Here is a 22,456-nt window from a genome sequence, read left to right on the forward strand (position 1 = left end):
ACATTCGCTTTCATTCTCTTTTAAACTGTTCATCATGGAGATAACAGCTTTTCCTCTTTGAACCATTAAAAAGAAAGAAAGCCAAACTCATGAAACACATCCTCTGTTTAATTGCAGTAAATACAAGTTAATAAGGTAAAGACAACTGATTCCCTGAGACTCAGAGGATCATACGGCACTGTTTCATTTTAAAAAGTGCCCGCTGTAACATTATATAACATTATAACTAAAGGATTATAGTGGTTGGTTTTATTTAATGGGTGAGTTTCGTACCACTGCAAAATGTTTGTTTAAAATAAAATCAGATAAACACTCAAAGGTCACTAAACAACCAAACAAACAGGAGTAGTCAGACCTCCACCTGAGGTCTGAAAGGCAGTTTTACACAACGACAACCTGCAGCAGGAAACAAGGGAAAGTAAACAGAAGCCCCAACAACAAGTCTCCAGCTGAAGCTCTGGATCGGACCAGCAGCAGCTTCTCTCATCCACTTGGAGGAAAAGTCTCAGATTCTGTATTTTTGTCAACAAATCTGAAGAAAAACACCAAAACAAATGAATCGATTCTACTAGCTCTAATCACACATACATCGTCCCTGCTGCTGGAAATACTCTAAAGCACCAAATGTGTGTTAATCCGCTGCTGAAAATAGTCCCTAACAAATTCAAAGTTTACCCCTGTTTGAGATGTGTTTGCTAAAAAGTGCAGCGCCCAGCTGTTTTAAGGAAATTACTGAGCCCTTTTTAAAGTGAAACTATGAAGATTTACATTGTGAGAAGGAGCCGATGGACACAGACATGGTAGCGAAAGAGAACTGAGGGTCAACGTTGTTTGAAGTACATTTTGAAGTATCGTGTTAGAAAAGGTGGATGGAAGTTGCTTGAGGTGGTTGTTGCCTTTTTGGTAAAGGAGTAAAGGCTCTTAATGTGAGATGGAAACACTTTCTGAGTAAGTTCTGATGTTGTGAACATTTTATGGAAACCCATTTCTGCCAGTGTGACGGGAAACGGGTTTCTGTAACTGTAATAATGAAAGTTTCTCCAAATATTGCCTTGACTTGGCTTATCCCGATGATTTCCCTGTATTTTCCTTTGTCGAATTACTTGAAATTCAACTAAAATTTGCGACACATCTGGATGGAAACATGGCGGTTGGTCGTTGTGGGAAAATCCCCTCCTACGCTTGCACTCCTCTACCTGCCTGCTTCCTGCAGTGGCCAGAGACTAAAGAGTGTCTTTATTGGCTCACCTGTGGCAAACTCTGAGAACAAAGAAGCTCGCTGCGCTCATGCAGACGCCTCATCACGCCAAATGTTTTGTTTTAGATGATCTTCTTTTATCAGACAAACAAAAAAGTTTAAACTGTTCTGAGCTTGGACTGGAACTCCTGTCTGAATGATCTGGTTTCGGGATTGATATCAACTCATTGGCTTGTCTATGAGGACAGATGAGCACAAAGAGAAATCCTCAAACTAAATATTCTTCATTGGTTTTGGTCTTTTCGTGGAATTTGTTGACAAAATTACACAATATCACCAGCCCCTTTAACCAGACATCAAACCTGACATCAAACACACTGCAGGTGTGTGAAGGTGGTCAGGGTTTGAACTTTACAGCGTTCACACATACAGACACGTACGCAGGTTTCCTCCAGCATGAAGCTTGTGAGTGTGTTTACCATTAAAACACAGTTATTTTCACACATTGTTTTTCTTATTAAAGCAGCTTGTAAAAGTTGTATAATGACTAATTAAAGTAGCCGTCGAATGGATTTACCCCTTTTTTAAGTGCTTTTACCTGGCTGAGTTGGAAAACTGCTTTTGTGTCTTCGGGGCATCAAAACAAGCGTGATTGGTTGTGTCAAGATTCAGCACATAAGGGGCTTTAGTGGCATCTAGTGGTCTAGTTGCAGATTGCAACCATTTGAATACAGCTCAGCCTTCCAAGCGTGTAGGAGAAAATAAAAATAGTTCTGGGCTACTGTAGAAATATGGCGGTCCTAAAAGAGGACCTGCGCCCTCTGTAGATAATAAACTCATTCTAAGGTAACAAAAACACAACAATTCCTACTTTCAGGTGATTATACACTAATGAAAACATATCTATGAATATTATATTACTTTTCTGACTATAGATCTTAAATGTATTGCGAGAAACATTTTCCTTTGGGCTGTTTTACCACTTTCTTTCTGTTTTGATGCCATTTACTATGCCGGTAAATAGGTTAACTAGCTAACTAGATGTTGGACTATGAGGGAATTACGGAGCTTGAATCTTGTAGTTAACTCGTATTTAATCGCCTGGTTGTCCCGCTGTTTTTTCCCCAACAGACTTTGCCAAGGTATTTTTAAAGTAGCTACACACTGGACCTTTAAGAATGGAGAAGGTTGGACCTCCAGGTTGCAGGTTCCTCTAGTGTTTGTATGTGTGAACGGGGCATAAACCCACTTTCTGTGTGTACAAACAAACGTCACACGATTGCCTTCGAGGAGAGACTGTCCAAAAGTTTGCACCAAAATGTTTGCATATTTTTACAATTCCTCACACCGAAACTATAAAGTCATACAAAAGTTATTCTTGGAGAGAGGTCTGGGAGGCAGTCGTCTGCAGCCATTCAGAAGAGCTATTAACAGTTTAGACTTTAGTGGCAAACTGCTTCCTGGATCATTAAATGTTTGTTTTGAGCTTCAGAAAATTAGGTCTATCTAAGTATTTCTATAAATTATTGACTAAATAAGCAACAATCAAAGTTTAAGTTCAGAAAAAAAACACATCCTTAGTTATTATTTAGTAAGTTTAACATGAAAAAAAAAAAATCAACAACAACCAAAAGCTAGTCTGCTTCATCAGCATCGTGAGTGTGCAAACTGTTGGACGCGCTGTCGCATTGAAGTGAATGGGAAAGTGTGTCCAAACTTTTTTTTTAAACTGGTATTCATATAGACAGGCTAGCAGTACGCAATGTTAGGATTGCGTCAAATTGGGCAACACAAACACAAACTATAATATGAACATAGAAACATATAATAAAACAGCAACAGCTGAGATAGTCGCAGCCCCCCGTGTGAAGATGGCGTAAAGAACATCTCGGCTCACACTCTTAGTGAATCCTTCAACATTCAAAAAGGTTAATTGAGTCTTGACAGCCACAAACGTATCGGCTTACAATCCCACCTGTGCTTTTTTTGGTTGTTTTTTTTTCGTGTGTGTATTTTTCTGTGTTCTTCGAGAGTAAAGAGTCACACGCACACAAATCAAACAGCTGGAGGCCGCCGGGACTCCGGTCCTCTGCTCGTGCTGCTTGCTTTGTCTTATGGGTCCGTCTAAGGTTTTATAGTCTCGTATTGTGTTACTGCGTCACGTCTTCAGTGTCAAACAAAAACAATCTTCACAAGCTTCGTACGATACGAGTTCGTGTTTCTCAGTGATGATATGCAGTCGGGTTCCATGCGCGGTACCAGGACCTGAAAGAGAGGATCACAGGATTAAACACTTAAACACTTATACATGAAACTTTATTCAAGCAATTACATTTTGTTAATTAGTTTAAAGAATTTTTTTGCAAATAGCTGTAAACCCCCATAAAAAACACAAAGGCTAGTAAATGTTAGTAAGAGGTGCTGGTAGGCAGATTATTGCTAGGCTAGCAGTTTCCCACTGATTCCAGTCTTTATGCTATGCTAAGCTAAGCTATCTGTCTCATGGTTGTAGCTTTATATTTAGCTTTAAGACATGGGAGAACTGTTCACTGAGCTAATAAATCAAGTAAGACGTCAGGTAATTTCTTCATAACACTGTGTGGTATCTGCCCCCTGCTGGCCGATATATAGAAATATAGATTGCGTGTTTAAGACACTTAACTTCACAAACCAGGAAGCTTTGTCCACCATATATACTGCCGATGGTCCATACTAAGACCCCCAGGATTGGTATTATCAAATATTGCATCTTTAACCTTATTTTTTTAAAAAGGAGCACCTCTAACTCGGTCATAAACCCCCCAAAAAGACCTTTTAAAGATCTTTGGGAGTCAGTTTTCTTGCCTTTATTGGACAGAGAGAGTGGTATCCTATCATATGCAAAACACGTCACTGGCTGGAACCGACAACGGTTGCAACCATGCAGCCATGTGGAGTGGCCATAAAAGCACCTTTATGATCAGAATCTGATCCATTTTGTTCCAATAACATGTGGAAAGTCTATTAAAGCCGTATTATTACATAATTTAGTTATGTGTGTGGGTAGCTGACAGGAAGTTGGCCTGAAGGACTCTACTGAGCATGCTCTGTGGGCCACAAACAGCATCCAATACACAATATTAAAGTGTTCCTTTAATAACCGGCTCCATGTTCTGGTATCTTTACAGTGTGTGAACGAGGGGGGTCCAGGTTGATGTTTCTTACCCTGGTGTGCTGTAGGAAGCCTGGTTGACCTGAGACGTTAAAGAGGCGGAGACAGCTGACAGACTGTTGGGAGAAGCTTCACGGCTTACGCTGTTCGGAGAGGAATTTGATGAAACTGGAAGGAAAAGGTCAAAACATTACTGAATATGAACATACTTCTATCCTCAGTGTCAGTCACAATAGAGTGTACTGAGAGGCTCGTAATCAGTAGCTGAATGTGGAAACTGTACTTGCCTCCGCCTGAAGCCAGAGGGCTGTAGGATCTAGATGCTGACGCCTGAAACGGTGAGAAAATAGATGAGAAGAAGCCAACTTGGCATTAGAACTGTAACATATATTTGCTTTATAACCAACAATTTCCATATTTAGTGTATCACAATGCCAATCGAAACCGTCTGATTTCAATATCAGCTGCGCTCAAGGGAAAAGGTGTTTCCATCAGTGTTAGGGTTGATGAGAGTTATTTGTTTCAGAAGCCTGAGGATGGTTTCAGGGTACGAGAACCTTTACTGAACTTTGCAAAGCCTGCAGAACCTGCTCTTTTTTTTAAATGAATGGTCTCTTTCTAGACCATGTTTGTGTGTTAAATATGGAGCTATGGTCAGGGTAGAAGTCACGCTTCACTCAAAGCAGTTAAAGGTACTGCAAGGAGTTTTTAACTGGTTATGAAACAGCCTCAGTTTAATACTGACGCCTCTATATGAGCTACATCGGATTGGATATTACTATATACTGGTAGTTATTCTTAATGTGTGCCACCGGGTCGGATTCCCCTTGAATTCAGACAAAGAGACGGTGGAAACACGACCGCTTTTGTCCACAGGGGTCGCCAGAATCAACAGAAAATTAAAGTTTCTTGAAGGGCGTCAAGCTACAACAATATAATCCGACAACCTGGAAATGAGTTAGAATTCTAGCTCCTCTGATCAATGTCAGTGGGTTTTTTGAATGGGTTGTTGGCTAGATCAATAACAACATAACATACATCAGTAAATACCCCAACTGAATTTTGAAGCTTTTACGTGTCAAACAAAAACAAAACAAAAACATTTCCAGGTAAAAAGAGTCAGCTAACCATTCTGGAGTTGTAGCTGTGCGATTTGACGGATAAATTTGACACCGGGCAGTAGATCCTCTTCTCCTTCTGACGCCGATTACAGAACCAAACTCGAACCACCTCCTTCTCCATGGACAGCTGCTCTGAGATCTGGGTTATCTCCTCAGAGTTGGGCTTGGGGTTCTGAAAACCAAAAACCTTCATGATTTCTTCCTTTAAACGTAGCGTGGGAATAAAAAGCAACACTTAATATACTTATCTTTACCAGACGATAAACTCTATAAAAGCAGAACAGGCTACGAGAACTCGTTAAATATCGATCCAGTCTTGAACTCACATCGTGGAAACGTTTCTCCAGAGTCATCTTGATGTTCGTTTCGATGCTCGTCCTCTTTTTCCGTTTGCGTCCGTAGCCCTCAATCAGAGGCGGCAGAGAGGTAGGGTTGCTCATCGGGTCAGAAGGTGAGTTTTCTATTGTAAACGCAAACATAACGTTCATTATATTCGGTGCCTGAAATGGGCTGATACTCACAGGTACTGAGCATTGATGTATAAAGGGAACTTCCGTACACTCTCAAGTACAAAAATACTTGTTTCTGGGAAATGATTCCAATTATTTTTGTCTGAAAAAAATAAAATCTTGTCAAGCATGTTTTTTGCATTAGAAAATTATAAGAAAATATATCTAACGTTGTGTTAATAAGATATTACAGCTCATATTGAATTACCAGTAACAAGTTCCAACAACTGTCTGTAGTATGTATTTTCTCTTATGTTTAACAATCATACATATTTAATACGCTTCTTTTATGACAGATGACAATTCAGTTTTCTGTAGCGAAACAACCCTTAAAATAAAGAAGGGCTCGCAGCCTCCCATGAAGCTTTAGAGACCTCTAGTGGAGAAGAACCACTCTATGGGAGTCATATGTATCTGAGTCTTTATTTTTGGGAAAAACCTGAGTAATATGCCTTTAAACATAATCACAAGCTTTCTGTCAATTCTAAAGAAATAGTTCAATATTTCTGGAAAAATGCTGATAAAAAGATTCAAGGAAGAAATAGTCCAACAAATAAGAGATTAAACAGTAACTAAAGACTTTTAAAATACTGAAATGTTCTGTTTTTAAAACTAAACATTTAAGTTTTTCTAAAGAAGAAAAGAAAATTATTTTAACAAAAGATTAGAGGTCAGCAAAACTTTGGAAAATGGATTTTAAAACTTAAAGAATTGAGCGAAGACAGTCGTATGAGTTCCTTTTTTACAGTGAAGCTTCATATTTAGTGTTCAGACACAAGCGTGATATCTATCTTCTCAAATCTTACTGTTACTCTTTTGAAAGTGGTTTTAGCTTCACCTTAACCAGACACTACAGGAATATCACATTCAGAAATGTTTACAATATCTATTATTGGAGCAGCAAAACGTTCCTTCCAGAGTTTTAACTGAAAATGTCTGGACTTCAACTGGTGGTCAGTTTAAAGCTGATAATACACTAAGTAATTCATAAAACTGAAAATCAATAAGATTTCTGGCTTTTTACTTTGTTATTCTTGTGGATTTAATCTTTAAATCCACATTTCTTAAATAAATGGCGGTCACTGCGTCGTACCTGCGTCACTCAGCCATTTCTCCAGCAGAGGTTTGAGCTTGCACATGTTCTTGAAGCTGAGGTTGAGAGCCTCGAAGCGAGAGATCGTGGTCTGGCTGAAATCGTTCCCGTACAGTTTTCCCATCGCAAGGCCAACGTCTCCCTGCGATAAAACACAAACACACAAACTACATCACCGTCTCGAGCTAAAAACAAAGTATAGATGTCTTCCTGGTTTGTTTAAAAGTCTGACTGCTCGTCTTATTAATCTGATAGACGTGATGGACAGATTGTAATAAAGCAGAAAACAATGTGTTCCTATGAGATGATTGAGAAAAGGACCTTTTTAAAGGGCCAATGTTTAAGATTTAATAGCATCTAGTGGTGAAGTTGCACATTAATTCAATTAAATTTACCTTTATTTCAGACACATATTAATATACAAACAACAAAATACAAAACACAGACAACAAGATTGACATATAAAATCATTGCAGTTCATAAAACATTCCTGATTAAGTACTTTTAACTAGCTATTCTATTTTCATAACACAAATAAAATGTACAACATTAAGTCAGTGTCACCTTAAAATAACTAAAACTACTTGATCAAGAATGAGTTTTACTTAAAGTGTTCTATGTGATGGATTTATCTGGTTTGACAGTAGTATAAGATATCATTTTTGTTTTTATTTCAGTGAACTAACAGGATTTTTTTCACACCTTGTTTCAGGTTTTACTTTAGTTTTAGTTAATAACAATAATAATAATAATGAATCTTCTCTGGAGATACTAATGAAAATCCATTTATAACAATTTATCCTCCTAAATGTGACACACTGGACCTTTAAAGGACAACATACTAAAGTTCTTCCTCTCAGTTACCTGCGTGAAGCCCAGTTTGATGCGTCTTTGTTTGAACGCTTTAGCAAACTGCTCCAGTTCCTCCAGATCACTGGCTTCTTCCTGCGGGGGGACTGACATGTGTTTGGGCATCTGCAGGTGGGACATGTCCATGTGGTTCTCCATCGACGGTCCCGCCAGACCGGAGCGACTCATAGCCTGAATCAGAGGAACATCGGAGAAAAACTTCACTTTAGAGGTTTTAACTGTCCTGTAGTGAAGTGGTTCCCAACCTTTTTCCTTAAGAGATATTTGGCCTGGCCTGGGTTGGCCTTGACTGGCTGGCTATATATCAGTTTTGGATTTGTTTTAACTTTACTGTCAAGTTCAAGTACCGTGAAATACAGTTTTACATCTAACCAGAGTGCAAACTAGTAAAGTGCTGAGTGAGTCAGTGCCTCATATGCAGATGAGGATATCAACATGTGGACTTTATAGACAGAGGTGATAAAGATGAGCATATGTTATATACTGATGAACACAGATAAGTATCTATTATATATTACATAAATGGTATATACAGGTAGAGTATGTTTATGCAGAGAGGTGTGCACATAGAGAGCTGTGAGCATATGGGACTCACTCACTACTCCCTATATAGTCCACTGTGTTGGACTCCCTATGTAGTGACTAGTAGGGAATGAGTGAGTGATTTCAGACACATCCTAAGTGAATTTATATAAAAGAATGTCTAGAATGCTCAACTTAATAATAATATCATTTGAAAATGAAATGATTTACTCCATGTTGATAATACACTTGTTTGTTATATCATTTTAGATTCACTATTAAAATATTTGGGACCACCTGCAGCTGAATCATCAGACCAGGAACAGCCATGCACCTCAGCTGCTCCGGTTTCCTCAGGTGAGTTTAATGTGTCAGTGAATGTTTGTGATGATAAAAATGTATTGACTTAACGTTACGTGAAAATGACAATATGTTGTGCCATGTCTCATCCAGTCAATGTATTTGCTCTTGTGTGTTCTCTCTATGTTTATGGACCTACAGAAGAGACACAACTAGAGCATGCTGCTCTTCCTGCCAACCTCACCCTGCCTCTAACCGCTGAGCCAGGATGTTCAGGTGAGTGCGAGCTGCTCATCTTGATTGCACCACTGATGATCAGCTGAGCGAGTTTTTCCAAGTTAAAACTCCTGAAAACATACCTCAGATCCACCATGGCTCAAGAACGCCTCAGTGGTCTGGCCACAATCAGTATCAACCATGAGGTTGGTGGTCAGATTTCCTACGAGGATGTTATTGATGAGTTTGCAGCAAGGAAGGCCAGAAAGATTGCACTGTGAATGAAGTGTGATATATGTGTGTAGTAGAATATATTATTCTATTCACTTGGGGTGAATTTGAACCTTATTTGTTTATTTTGTATATTATATTTTGATTAATAGGTTATATGAATCACATTTTACAGTATCTAATTTTGCACACGTTTTATTGTTAGTTTGTTTTGATTCTTTAGTGTGCACTTTTTGTTCTCAGATGTTGCACTACTGTTAAAAATATGTTATTTATTGTATATTTATTATTGAACAGGTTTATTCTTTTGCACATATTGTTATATTGTTTGTATTATCATTGTTTAAATAAATGTGCAATTCTTTGGACATGAGTTCTTTCCTCGTGGGGATTGGGCGCTATCAGTAAAGCTCGCCTAGGGCACCAAATGGTCTAGGACCGCCCCTGTTTCATGTTATATTCAATGAATGTGCAGAACAACTGATTAACCCAAGTTTGTGTAAATGGAGCAATGTGGATGAATTTTGATCAGAGATGAGTTTTCCTGATAATTTTAGGGATCTTTTTACACATTTCTCTGTCTGTATTATGTATTTTATATTTTTGAACAATCAAACAGATTTAATAGACTTTTTTTTTTTGACAAATTCAGTGTTTTCTTCTCATTGTTTTATCAGCTCTGTGGTTGTTTTCTAACGCAGGACGAGGCTGTTTATCAGAGAGTGAAGCTCCGTGAATGTAACTTGTGTTCAGTTTAGATCTCAAATAATAATTTAAACTTTAAAAATAACAATTTAATTTAGTTTTTCTTCATAGAAATGAACCCAATAGTGAATGTATAAGCCTACTGTGTATATTTTTAAAGTTTTCTCACACCCTTTAAAATAAAAAATGAAGCTTTGGCGACCTCTACTGGGGGTCGCAGTTAAAAAGATTTTTCAAGGAGTTGACTTTATATCGTTATAAAAATATAAGCATTATATTGCTGTATAGTTCAGGATTTTATATTTTTTGTTCTTATTTCAGTTTATTATTAATCATGAAGCTCAAATATGCTATCAAATAATCCTTAATGATACTTAAACAGTAAAGATTTAATGTTTGTCACATAGAAAACACAGAAAATGTATTAAATACAGTTTTGATAATCAACTAATGATAAGTTGTTTTTATCGTACATCAGCTGTTTTAACAGGAAATATAATAATTTGCTTTAGGGGAAGAAAACTGAGCAACTTACAGTCGTTTAAAAAAAGATTATTCAGATAAATTCTGTTCACACGTTTTAAATAACTGAATGGAATTTGTATAATTAACTTAATTTACCAAACTTACTGTAACAATAAATACTTGAGGTACTCAAATCAAATATCTTTCATATCTTTAATAAACTTTCCTCAAACAGTTTGAACTAACTCATCAGGTTTTACAGTGTAGACAGGAAGTGGTGTGGACTTACCTGTGGAGTCAGAGCCAGTCCAGGTTGATGCTGAAGGAGACTCGTTTGACTCTGGCTGGGAAGAGACAGCAGGTTCTGCTGCAGAAGGGCTGCAGAGGAAAACAACAACTGTTTGTGACAACAAGTAGAAATACATCCAGCAGAACTGTATTCTTATATTTGTGTTTGTGTACAAATTAAACAAAAACATGCAAATTAATCAGCTTTTAAAATGCATAAACTTCCTCGTCGAGAAATAGTTCCCCCTAAAATCTAAAATTCTAGTTTTTTATCCTCCAGTTGGTTTCAGGTAGCTAGCTGTTTACCCCCTGCTTTCAGTCTTGATGCTAAGCTATGTTAACCATGTCCTGACTCCAGCACTGTATGTAACATGTGATATCAACTTCCAGAGTCTTGGAAAGGAGGAACATTTTTAAGATGTTGGACTATTCCTTCAAAATAAAGTGCTAATAAATACATTTCTGCTCTTTTTTAACTGCACATAACCCTCCTTAAAATCCCAATATGTCATGTTTGTACGGATTAAAAACACAAAACAAGATATAATGTGTAATTAGTGTCAGTAGATTTACACGTATTTACTGTACAGACAGTAGAGTGAATCTTCTAGTTTAACTCTTCAAGGTGATTTATAGAAAGCCTCTGAATACGGAAACTGCAGGAATGTTTTATTAAAACTGGAGTTTAAAATCCCTGAAAATAAGTCACTTTGTTGTGTCGACTAATAGGAGCTTCTTTCAGACCTTGGTGGCTGCTGGGACTCTGGGAGAGCAGGAAGGGGGACGGAGAGGACAGGTGAGACGGTGGCATCAGAACCAGCTGCTGCATGGTGTGGAGAGAGGTGAGCTCCTGCAGCAGAAACAAAAAACAACACAACGAAATGAGTCTCAACTCACCTGTAAACACTAAACCTGACACATGAGACGGATAATCTGTGATCTTGTATGGAAGCCCATTGGTGCCAGGACCAAAAAACTGATGAAATTCTTATGTTGAGTCAAAATGATTAACCTAGATTTATGAGATTGAGAGACAAAATGAAGGCTTATTAATTCAAAATTATGAAAAAGTACAAGCCCAAATTTTGACTTCTATGTTAAAGATCCCTTCCGGACATATGTATTAAGACGTATATACAAATAAGTTTTCCAAGGAAAAAGAATAATTTCCACAGTAAAATCCTTAAAGAGTAACCTACTCCTTCTACCTCATTACAAATTCCAGAATATATGAATATGTTGTTCATTCTCTCTTTTGTTATTGTCTTCTCCTTGAAATCAAAGATATAGGAGATAGAAACACTACCACTTTTGTCCACAGGGGGCTTTAAATAGTTTTATATTTTACTTGTTTAATCTGCTTGAATCTTTTTTGAATTTGTGTTGGGAAGCACTTTGTAACATGGATTTTAAAAAGTGCTCTATGAGTAAAGATTCTTATACTTCTGCATTATCATATTTCTGCACTTCTACTTCAGTAAATCTTTTCGGATGTAAAATCACCAGAGCCGTTGAGTGTCTCACCCCAGTCAGCTGACCTCCGTGCATCGGAGAGCTCTGCGTCAGGTGACATGTCTTCAGCGTGGAGGCTGAGTGAGGCGAGTCGTGGATATCTTCTGTCTTTATCTAAGGAAGCGCAACCCAACAGCATTAACTCCGAGTACATAACATGTTAAAGAGTTTTGTGCATAATCTCAGGGGGCAAATGAATGCATGTTTACATGTGTGTGACTCTGTGTGTGCACTGTCTGTACACACATGGACTCGCTCCAGGACCAGTTTGGTCACTAAAAACATGATACAAAGAGTGATAGACTCTCTCCCTCCCTTTGGGCAAACCAGTATGCAAATATCCCTCCTCTCTCCTCTCTCCTCCTCCTCCTCCTCCTCCCACACCCCCACTCAACCCCTGAAATTCATGTCACTTCCTGAAAACGTGAGTGCCGAGAGAAAATGTCCTCGCCTGCTTAAAAAAATAATGTTTGAGAAAGTTTCCAAATAGCTGCAAACTATTTGAGCAGATGTCAAAAAGATGTCAGTCATTATTGACATCTGAGAGGAGAGCAGGTGGTTTATCCCGAGGATGTCAGTTGAAACTTGTGTCCTGGGAAAAGGTTCATTCACATGCCTCCAGGGTGTTTATATTGTAACTCGGCGTCAGTGTGAAGTCTGGCACAAGATACAGAAAATCTTTTCATTTTTTTCTTATTGTCACAAAATCCCACAGAAAGACCAAAAACCAACACTGAACTAATCCTACTAACATGTATTGTAAGCTTGATATCTCTTATTCCTCTGAACCACAAAGCTCCATTGTTGTTAAAAAAAAAAACCTATTAAAAACACATGAATGAGCCACTGGGAGATGTGTTCCTTCATTGAGATGAACATGGATCCTACTGCTGTAAATAGAGCAAAAACTTTTGTTCTGACTGGTCTAAAGTATTTAAATTTGGTACGGACATACTTCGGACGAGTATCTAACAGAACAAACTTTACATTTTTAGATCACATAAAGAACAACACTGGTATCAATGCATCTGTGCATGTCTTTGATTTTTAACTGAGTTCATCGATACCAAATACTTGACCTGAAACTAATGAAATCCCTCACCTTTAATTGCTTTTTCTTGGGCATTTTCTTACATTTTATGACTTTATATAACTAAAACTCACATTTCATTTTAATGCAAAATGTCAGTTGTCACTAAATGATGAAGAATAGCACCGTAGTTGCATTCAACTCGAACTCTTTTTGATAAAGTTAAATTAATATTTAGTGAGAAACATTAAATTTTGAAGATCGTTGTCGTTCTCTGGAACCTTTTAACACTTCTAATTTATTGATTTACATAAAAGTACATGTACATTTTAAAGAGTAGCCTAATCAACTTAAAAACTTTACGCTACCAATGATTAAGTAAGTGGTCATTAAAAATACCTTTGATTATAGAGGAAAAGCTAATTCCCCGAACTCAATGTAGCACATTTAGCAGAACATAATTTCATTAGAAGTTGTCACAACTCAAAAAAATAAATGCAAACTGTTGCGTTAAGTTTTTGTTGTTGTAGTGCTCAGACTCTTTTAAGGCTCAGTCTGTTTCTTTGCTGTCGTTGGCTCTGTTTTGGTTTTATTTTCACCTTTTCCTCCGTGTTTTCTGCTGTATTGCTGCTACGTTTTGACATAAATCCGTTTTATCTTGATTCCTGCTCACAGTGAACAAACAAACATCATGAATATAATTCTGTTTGTTGCTTTCTTCTTCCTATTCTTCTACAGCATAATTATTTTAGGATTTAAGCATAACTGATACATTTTTTAAATAACTTATTTTTATTAAAGATGTCCCCTGTATTTATTGGCCTTTATTTTGACAGAACAGTTAAAGATAGACAGGAAATAGGGAGAGAGGGGGGATTAGCAAAATAGTCCCTGACAAATGTCTCAGAGTAACAATTGCAAAAAAACTACAGTGAGCAGCTGTTTAAGGAAATTACTGAGCCTTTTGTAAAATAAAGTATATATTTGTGACCTGTGTTTAAAGAATATTGAGAAGTCATTGTTGGTTTTTGGTCTTTTTATAAAAACTAATGACAATAAAAATAAAAATACAGAATAACATCTTATCCTGTAACATCCAAACAGCGAAACGTCTGTTGTAACAAGCTCCTGTTGGCTCGGTTGAGTTTTCAATATTTACTGGCAGTTTCAGTTATTTAAAGAGGAGGAATTTCTTAAAAAGAGACTCTGAAAGCGCTTACATGTGCAGCAGTGTCAGCCTGACTGAGCTGGATACAAACATACTGTGTCCAAGCATGCAGGAAAAGGTTGCTACACATTAAACAAAACAATCCAAATCCTGTCGATGACAGAGAGCTCATTCATGAAACCCTCATTCGTAGGAATATGAATACAGGGAGTGCAGTAATTTATCAAGAACTCTGTGACTCACCTGTCGATTGAAGTCGATCCCGTTTTGCTCTAAAAGAGAGAGAGAGAGAGAGAGATTCAGATATTTAAGACACTTTAAGACAACAATAAATATCATATTAAGTCTGTTAGTATTCAGTGTTAGCGTGTTGTGTGTGTGAGACATGATTTCAGTGTTTCACTGTGTTTATATTATAATTTCACCTCTGAATCTTTTTCTTTTTACAGCTGCAATGACATAATATCCAGATTAGATCAGTAGAATTTAATCTATTTTTATTTAAAATCAAATGAAACTGAATAAAAACTTTAAGCTTTTTGCAGCAGTTTAATTTAATTTGATTTATTTATGGATTATAAAGCACAGCACATCAAGGGAAAACACTTAGTAAGACCACTAAACATAACCTTTTTAAGTTAAAAATGTTTAAAATTATATAAAACATGGAGCAGATTTAAGGACAGCTTCTTCCCTCAGTCGGCTCGATTCGATCCTCAACACTCCACCATTTTGAGCTTTTTACTTGTATGACTCAATAATCAAATTCACTGTGTATAATTGTTGTTACTTTCCGTTAGTTTTGGATTACCTCAATACCAAACATGCAAATAAAGACAAGAGACAATAAATATTAATATGATGTTCAATGAGACAACAGAACAGTGTGACCTTAGAAAAGCACATGGAAATCAAAATCAAAAATGTGACCTCTGCTCAGCATATTTTTAATTAAACACTGATGTATTTTAAAATTATAAACCTGCTTATAATCTCCATTCTTACTAAATGTAACTGTAATCGGATTACCTTTTTGTATACTGTATCCTGACAAAGTAGCATAAAGGGAACTATAACCTGAATTCAATTAAACAACCCTGAGTTCAACCAAACTAAGTGACGGAGCAGATTAATAAATAGTCATAAAATACATCAAACCTTACTCCATAAACACGCTCACCTCTGAGCAGCAGTGTTATTTTCACATTATAACTCATCAGAAAACACAAATAAGTAATAAATAACTAAAATGTGACTCTAAACTGACCTTAAACTAAAAGCTAGGACGGTACAATCATATGAGAAATGTACACAACAATAGAGCTGAGGAGGTAATATTGTATTTGTCATGTAATGTGCTTAATTTGAATTGAGTATAGTGGGAATAACTTTACAGAGAATCTATAAATACCCACCATACACAACGTACAGATTTGTTATAAAAGAAATAAAGTACATTCACTGCACACGTCTTTTCAAGAAGTGCAGTTTCCCTCCTGAAGTCATTCAGTGTGTGCGGAGAGGACAGAGCGAGGGCCGACAGAGGAGTTCAAAGGTGTGCTCGATAAGCTCCCATCATTTGAATGTCAAATGGGGCTTTTGGTACTGTATGTGTGTGTGTGTGAGAGAGAGAGAGAGACACACACACAATGCAAATATGCCTATAAACCCCCCCCACCCCACCCCTCCCCCGTTCACCTCACAACCACCTCACTATGTCACTGCCCCCCAGCACCAGCAGCTTCACGGCCAAACTTCCAGTATGGAAATGACCAAGACATGCAAATCAGCTGAGAGCGCAGGAAGCCTGTGTTAGAGCTGTGTCTGCACACACACACACACACACACACGCACACACACACACGCACACTAGAAATGAAGGGTGCACACAAAAAAAGTCAGTCGCAAATTCTCCATTTTAACCGACTTGTTTTTCGTTTTTTACTCCCTCTGTTCGTCCTAAAAGTGCGTTTTAAAAATCAGAATCAAGAGTTTTATGCACATATTAGGATTTGTACCTCTATATATGCATAACAATAGATAAATAGAAATTAGAATAGAAATGTAACAATAATAATTTAACAAAAATCATTATTATAATAAAGAGTGAACAGTGGAACGAGTGGAGTGATCTCATCCCTTTGGCACATTGATCTGTTTGACTTCAGTTTGTCTTCGGGGCTGAATATTATATTCCTGCTGTATAGGATGTGATGTTTTGTCCTCCTTGACTTTGAGATGCGTTACTCTTATATTTTAACACTGTAAAACCTGATGAGTTAGTTCAAATCAAATTGTTTGAGGAAACCGATTAAACAGTTTAACTTTATTACCTCCAAGAATTTAAGCTTGAATAAATATTTGACTTGAGAAGAAGTAACTCAAGTATTTATATTTAAGATAACTTGGGTAAATTAAGTTTATTGTACCAATTTTATTCAGTTAATTGAACTTAAAACTAGCGACTGTATTACACTCATATGCTGCTATTCTCCAAACTTCTTTAAAATGTGTTATTTTAAATAAAGTAATTAGTTAATTTGGGGGGTTTTGAGGACTTACATTTTTGTAACTGTATGTAATATTATAATTATTGTACTACTACTTGCGGGATGCAAACTACAATATGCATTTCTATCTTTCTCTATCTTCATCGTCATGGATCCTGCGTAAAATTAGACAGTGTATAATTCATGCATGAGGGTGAATTATCACTAATTCGTTATTCCAATGAATCGTTGCAGCACAATATCATAAACGTCACTCATGAGTTCTAATTTATTTCTCTCCACTTTAAATTAAGTTACAATGATACTATTATTAAAATGACCATTTGTTTCTATGGAGTCTGGTGAGTTGGGTTGACTCAGATATCCGAACAAACTCTTTTAATCCCTCAATCATACACACTGGACCTTAAGTATCTAAAGGTCCAGTGTTTAACATTTAGGAGGCTCTATTGTCAGAAACTTGATTTAATATTCATAACTATGTTTTCATTAGTGTATAATCACCTGAAAATAGGAATCGTTGTGTTTTTGTTGCTTGAGAATGAGCAGTTTTTATCTACAGACACTGTGGAGTCCGCCAAGTTGAACCACCATGTTTCTACCGTAGCAGAAGGGAAAAACCCTAAACCAAGATAGGAGCATTTGAGTTTTTATGCACATTTCGTGGCCACCGTAGTTTCTTCTTTGTGCTCAGAGGGTGAACCTAGAGAGTTTCAGTCTGCAACTACACCATTAAATCCTTCACACTGGACCTTTAAATGTCTGGTGTTAGTCTATAAATTCATGAAAAGACCAAAACCAAGAATTGAAGAAGTGACAAATCTTTAAAAAACAATCACAAATATAAAGTTTAAGTTTAAAAAAGACTCTGAGCACTGTAGTTTTTATCAACCGTTAGGAGGAGAAAATAGTGAATTTGTTGGGGACTATTTTCAGCTGTGGATAAATACACATTTGGTGTATTAGGACATGTGTGTGTGTGTGTGTTCATTATAATGCAGGAACATGTTGTCCAGGGCTACAGTTGTGGCTCACTGATGTGTAGCTTTTGTACAACAATGGAGGCACAGAGGAAGAAGATATTTCAGCCTTTGGAAACAATGATGATTAACTTGTTGTTGTTGTTTTTGGTCTTTTTAATGGGATTTAGAGTTAATAAGAGAAATATAAAATGTCACCAAATGTATCTTTTAAACTTCACAAAAAAATGCCAATATGCAAAACTTGTTTTTAAAGCTATTCCTGGAGCTGACTCAGCAGATTTTGAACTCATAATGACTCAGAGTATACTTCATTTTCCACTCCAAACACCTGCATACAGTTACCATACAGTCAGTCACAGAGACAGAGCTATCAGCTCAGCTACATAATTATTCTGTCTGAAGTAATCTTTCCTCGATTGCATGCGTCAGTAAACTAAGTTGTTCTTCTTTCACAGGAAAAGAGTCAAAGAAGCACTTTATAAAGAGATAATCGTGACACCAAACCATCTCAGTTACCAATTTGATATATCTACACCTAGCTAAAACCAATACAACAGTCCTGTAACAAATCCTCCCCCAATGAAGGTTAGGTTCAGTTTTTGTTGAAACTTTGGGGGCTGTTAAACTCTGTTGTCTCCGGATTCTCGAGCCCACTGCAGTGCAGAAAGAAGCTGCACAAAAATGCAAATTTCAAATTCAGTGGCAGGTTTTTCACAAAGACATGAAGCGACACATGAATGTATTTTTCAAATCCCACAATGCAACCCTGTGTGTCCGGGAAATTACGTAGAAATACAACTAAACTGAATCAACAAAACAAGGAAACATTTTTAATATATATAAAGATTTAAGAGTGACCTTTCCTCAACCTTTTGTTACCTGAACCTAACAGGGGACTTCTCTGGCGTCCTCCCCTTTGTACACCCACCATCCGCCCCGACTACCAATGACCGTGTGATGCATTTAAAAAAAAAAACGTTGCCACTGAACATACTAAAGTCTGTAATTACCCTGCAGAATGTAAACATTATATCTGGGAGACTGCGGGGCTGCACAAAGTGAGCAGGTGCAGGTGCGAATCCCCCTGAAGCACAGGTGTAAATATGAACACTGCAGGTTGTTCTTGGTAATATATCATCATCCATCTCTCCGCTGCTTGTCTTCTACTTGAATTAAAGAAACCGTTGAAGAGTTTAAACACATATATTCTCTCTCTTATCTGTGGCGGTATCTCTCCTTGCAGATAGTTTTGGTTTTATTTGTTTAAGTTTGTGTCTGAGATTTCTACCTGTAACTCCAGTGTTTGGTTTGTGGTGCTCACGGCATTGAAAGATTATATATTGGTTTAAAAGAGACAATATCCTTGATAATCAAACACATAACAACAGTTTTTCTGGAGATAATTTCTGCAGAAGAAAGAGGTTCCAGTGAAAACAGTCAAGTATATCGATTATCCAGAGTAACTTTATGAGAAAGACACATTGCTGTTGATTAATTCAAGGACCACAGACTATATTTAATTCACTCCGTTGTATCAGAGACAGATAACCTCTGAATATAACTATCTGCATGGAGAGACGCTACCACACATACGTGAGAAAATGAATGGATGAACTGACATTAAAGGTACTGTGTTGAACTTTCAGAAAATCCTTGTTATTAATGACACCGGTGGCCGTTAAGTGAACTGCAGTTAGCCTTCCTGTCGATAGCGAGGATTATCTGGACATCTGAGACGTGAAATAAACGAGACTGAAATTAAACTGAAATATTCACTCAGATAGTATTTTAATTGTGAGCAGGAAAGCTATGGTTCACTAGGTAGCTGTAACTTAGCTACGCTGCATGGATCTGGCGTTGGTTGATTGAACAACGTTAACTGATTAAGTAATTTGGTAAGTTAACGAGTTCTGGGAGTCTATATTCAGGTGATTATACACTAATAAAAACATACCTATGAGTAATATATTACATTTCTCATACAGTAAATGTCACACTGGACCTTTAAGTTATTATCCGTTTCATAGAAATAGTTTTAAATCCGTACATATTGCCCCTTTAATAACAGCCACGCCTCCTAATGACGAGAGCAGCGTGAAATCTTCTTCCGATAGAAAGTTTAAATGAGTGCAGCTGTCGCACATGTGTGACAAAAACACTTCCACGAAACGTTTCACTTCTCTCACACAACTATTGTCTATAAAGAAAAGTTCCACTTTTTCATGCTGCTTGTTCCTGGTTTTGTTTCGTGGCTGGTTGGTGTCCTCAGCCCCCGGGCAACCAGCATTTCTCAGCAAACAGCCTCAGGTGCATCCTGGTATAGCAACCAACTGCCACAACACACACACACACACACACACACACCTACACACCTATACACACACACACACACACATACACGGCTCCCTATGAAACAGAAGCAGGTCAAAATGCTGCTTATTTAGCTTTTATTTGTGCCACATCAGGCATCAAATGGCTCATATGAGGGACAGTTTGTAGCTTAAAACCTGCTTTATGTTCTGAAGTTAAATGGAGTTTCTGCTGGGAAAAGTTTTACCTTAATACAGTAAGAAGTGTTTCTAAAACCTGACGTAAATAACAGCACCAGAGATCACTGAAAGGTGATACGACTGACAACCACAAAGTCAGTAAGTACTAAGAGTCATGAATTATAAAAGACAGGATTTAAAGATATTTGGCATAATTGAATCTAGCAAATATCCTCTCAGATAATCCAGATAATAGTATATTATTTTAGGATTTTTCCCAGAGATATTTTACACATTAAAACACAAGTAAGCCTCCTATATAATATACAGCATACTCTCGTCACACTGAAGCTGAAATATTACAACTCTCTAAAGCAACAAACCAAATAAAAACTAAGAGAATTAACTTTTTTTTCAAATGTAAAGACTCACAAACAAACTCTTTGTGGAGAAGTCCAGTCTTTTCCCGGCACTGACAGAATAAACAGAGTGTATAAACACACTTTCCCTGAGTCACATCTGTTGAACCTGTCTGCGTGTGGAGGTGATTCAGCCGTGTTTACGTGCGCCATGAGGAAGGTGAAATATCCTTACCTGCCTGTTCAGCTTGAGCCTCCGACTGCTCCACCGTGTCTGCGCTCATCTTAATATCTGAAATGATAAATATAGCTGATTTTCCTACAGGATTGTAACTTTAACCAGGACAATGAAGCACTCAGGCCACCCAGGAAAATGATCTTGAGTTTATTCTAATGCGCCCTCCCCTCCACACACACCACCACACAAACTGTACACACACACACACACACACACACACTCCTGTGTGAACCCTTGTTGTAATATTCATAAGCAAGAGCAGCAAGCATTAGTATCCCCATATGAAGTATCCACACATGATATAAACTCGTTAAAACTCACGTGTGTGTGTGTGACGTGAAATAATGAAGATATTACAAAGTCAGTGATGAGCAGGTGTAGGAGGAGTGACTCACCTCAGGCAGACTCACAGTTTGTGCTGCTCCTGGCTGCCGTCTTTCTCCCTAATTATTCAAAATGAAGCTCGTATTGGGATAAAAAGTTTTGGAAATCCACGGCTGCTCATCAGCATTTTCCTAAGTGGAGAAACGTTCACCTCTGCAGCACACCCTGCACTGCCTGATAGGCTGATTTGCATATGCCACAGTGCGTCCTATCCAGCTTCAGACTGTTTGCATAAAACAACAATGGGGTTACTGCAAATTACAGCGTGTGTGTGTGTGTGTGTGTGTGTGTGTCTGTGTGTGTGTGTGTGTGTGTGTGTGTGTGTGTGTGTGTGTGTGTGTGTGTGTGTGTGTGTGTGTGTGTGTGCGTGTGTGTGTGTGCGTGTGTCTGTGTGTGTGTGTGTGTGTGTGTGTCATCCCCAGAGTGCTTTGGGTAGAAGAAGATGTATTGTTCCTGCTACCTGAGATAGCTCTGGGTGTATTAGTGATGGGGGGGGGTCATCTTGTGGCTCTTTTTCTTCAGGTTAAAATCATGAAATAATAAAATAAACTTTAAATTTAAAACCTTACGAGTTAGATCAACTCAAACTGTTTGAGGAAACTTGTTTATTAAAGTTCAGTAAATATAAATTCAATTAATTAAACTTGTGTGAACAGAATTTATCTCCATACAAATGTTACCACTAAAGTTTAATTTACTCCATTTTCATTACATTACCTGTCAAAACAGCTGACGTATGATAAGAACTATTTATAATTAATTGATGATGAAAATGGTAGCTAATTAATTTTGGTGTTTTTTATGTGACAAACATCAAATCTTTACACTTCGGGGGATCATTAAGAATTATTTGGATGCATATTTCAGCTTTATGATGATTCATAAACTGAAATAAAGATGGAAATTGTAAAAATCCTGAGCTATGTTAAATTGCTTTCTATAATAAGATGTGTTTTCAGTGAAGGGTGTTCTTACATTTGTCTACTGAAAGTGGAAAATTACTCTGAGCTCATTGAAAATGATATTTTAACAGTCCAGGGAGTCAAACCTGGTCCAGTGTGTAACGTCTACAGTGAGATCCAGAGACACTGAGACTTTACAGTGAAGGAGGAGA

At 37.4% G+C, this 22,456-nt stretch overlaps 1 protein-coding gene across 8 annotated transcripts; it reads right to left on the reverse strand.

Annotated features, from left to right (window-relative positions):
* Nucleotides 1–87: 87 nt before the first annotated feature.
* On the reverse strand, nt 88–21,533 carry pou2f3 (POU class 2 homeobox 3). Of its 8 annotated transcripts, none has more exons than XM_051401827.1 (13): nt 21,369–21,533; nt 20,956–21,012; nt 14,623–14,651; nt 12,173–12,295; nt 11,414–11,519; nt 10,671–10,759; nt 7,937–8,140; nt 7,073–7,214; nt 5,797–5,930; nt 5,478–5,642; nt 4,637–4,679; nt 4,403–4,517; nt 88–3,463 (listed from the first exon to the last, which is right to left on the reverse strand). In XM_051401827.1, the coding sequence occupies exons 2-13, from the start codon at nt 21,002–21,004 to the stop codon at nt 3,421–3,423; spliced, it is 1,242 nt and encodes a 413-aa protein (XP_051257787.1). In that variant the 5' UTR covers nt 21,005–21,012; nt 21,369–21,533; the 3' UTR covers nt 88–3,420. The 8 variants fall into 8 exon arrangements, with proteins under 8 accessions (XP_051257787.1, XP_051257785.1, XP_051257790.1 ...); XM_051401825.1 differs by having other exon boundaries at nt 21,354–21,533; XM_051401830.1 differs by having other exon boundaries at nt 7,937–8,113; nt 21,354–21,529.
* Between the last annotated feature and the right edge of the window lie 923 nt (nt 21,534–22,456).

The sequence above is a fragment of the Dicentrarchus labrax genome, unplaced genomic scaffold (assembly GCF_905237075.1).
Source record: "Dicentrarchus labrax unplaced genomic scaffold, dlabrax2021, whole genome shotgun sequence".
NCBI classification, from domain to species: domain Eukaryota; kingdom Metazoa; phylum Chordata; class Actinopteri; family Moronidae; genus Dicentrarchus; species Dicentrarchus labrax.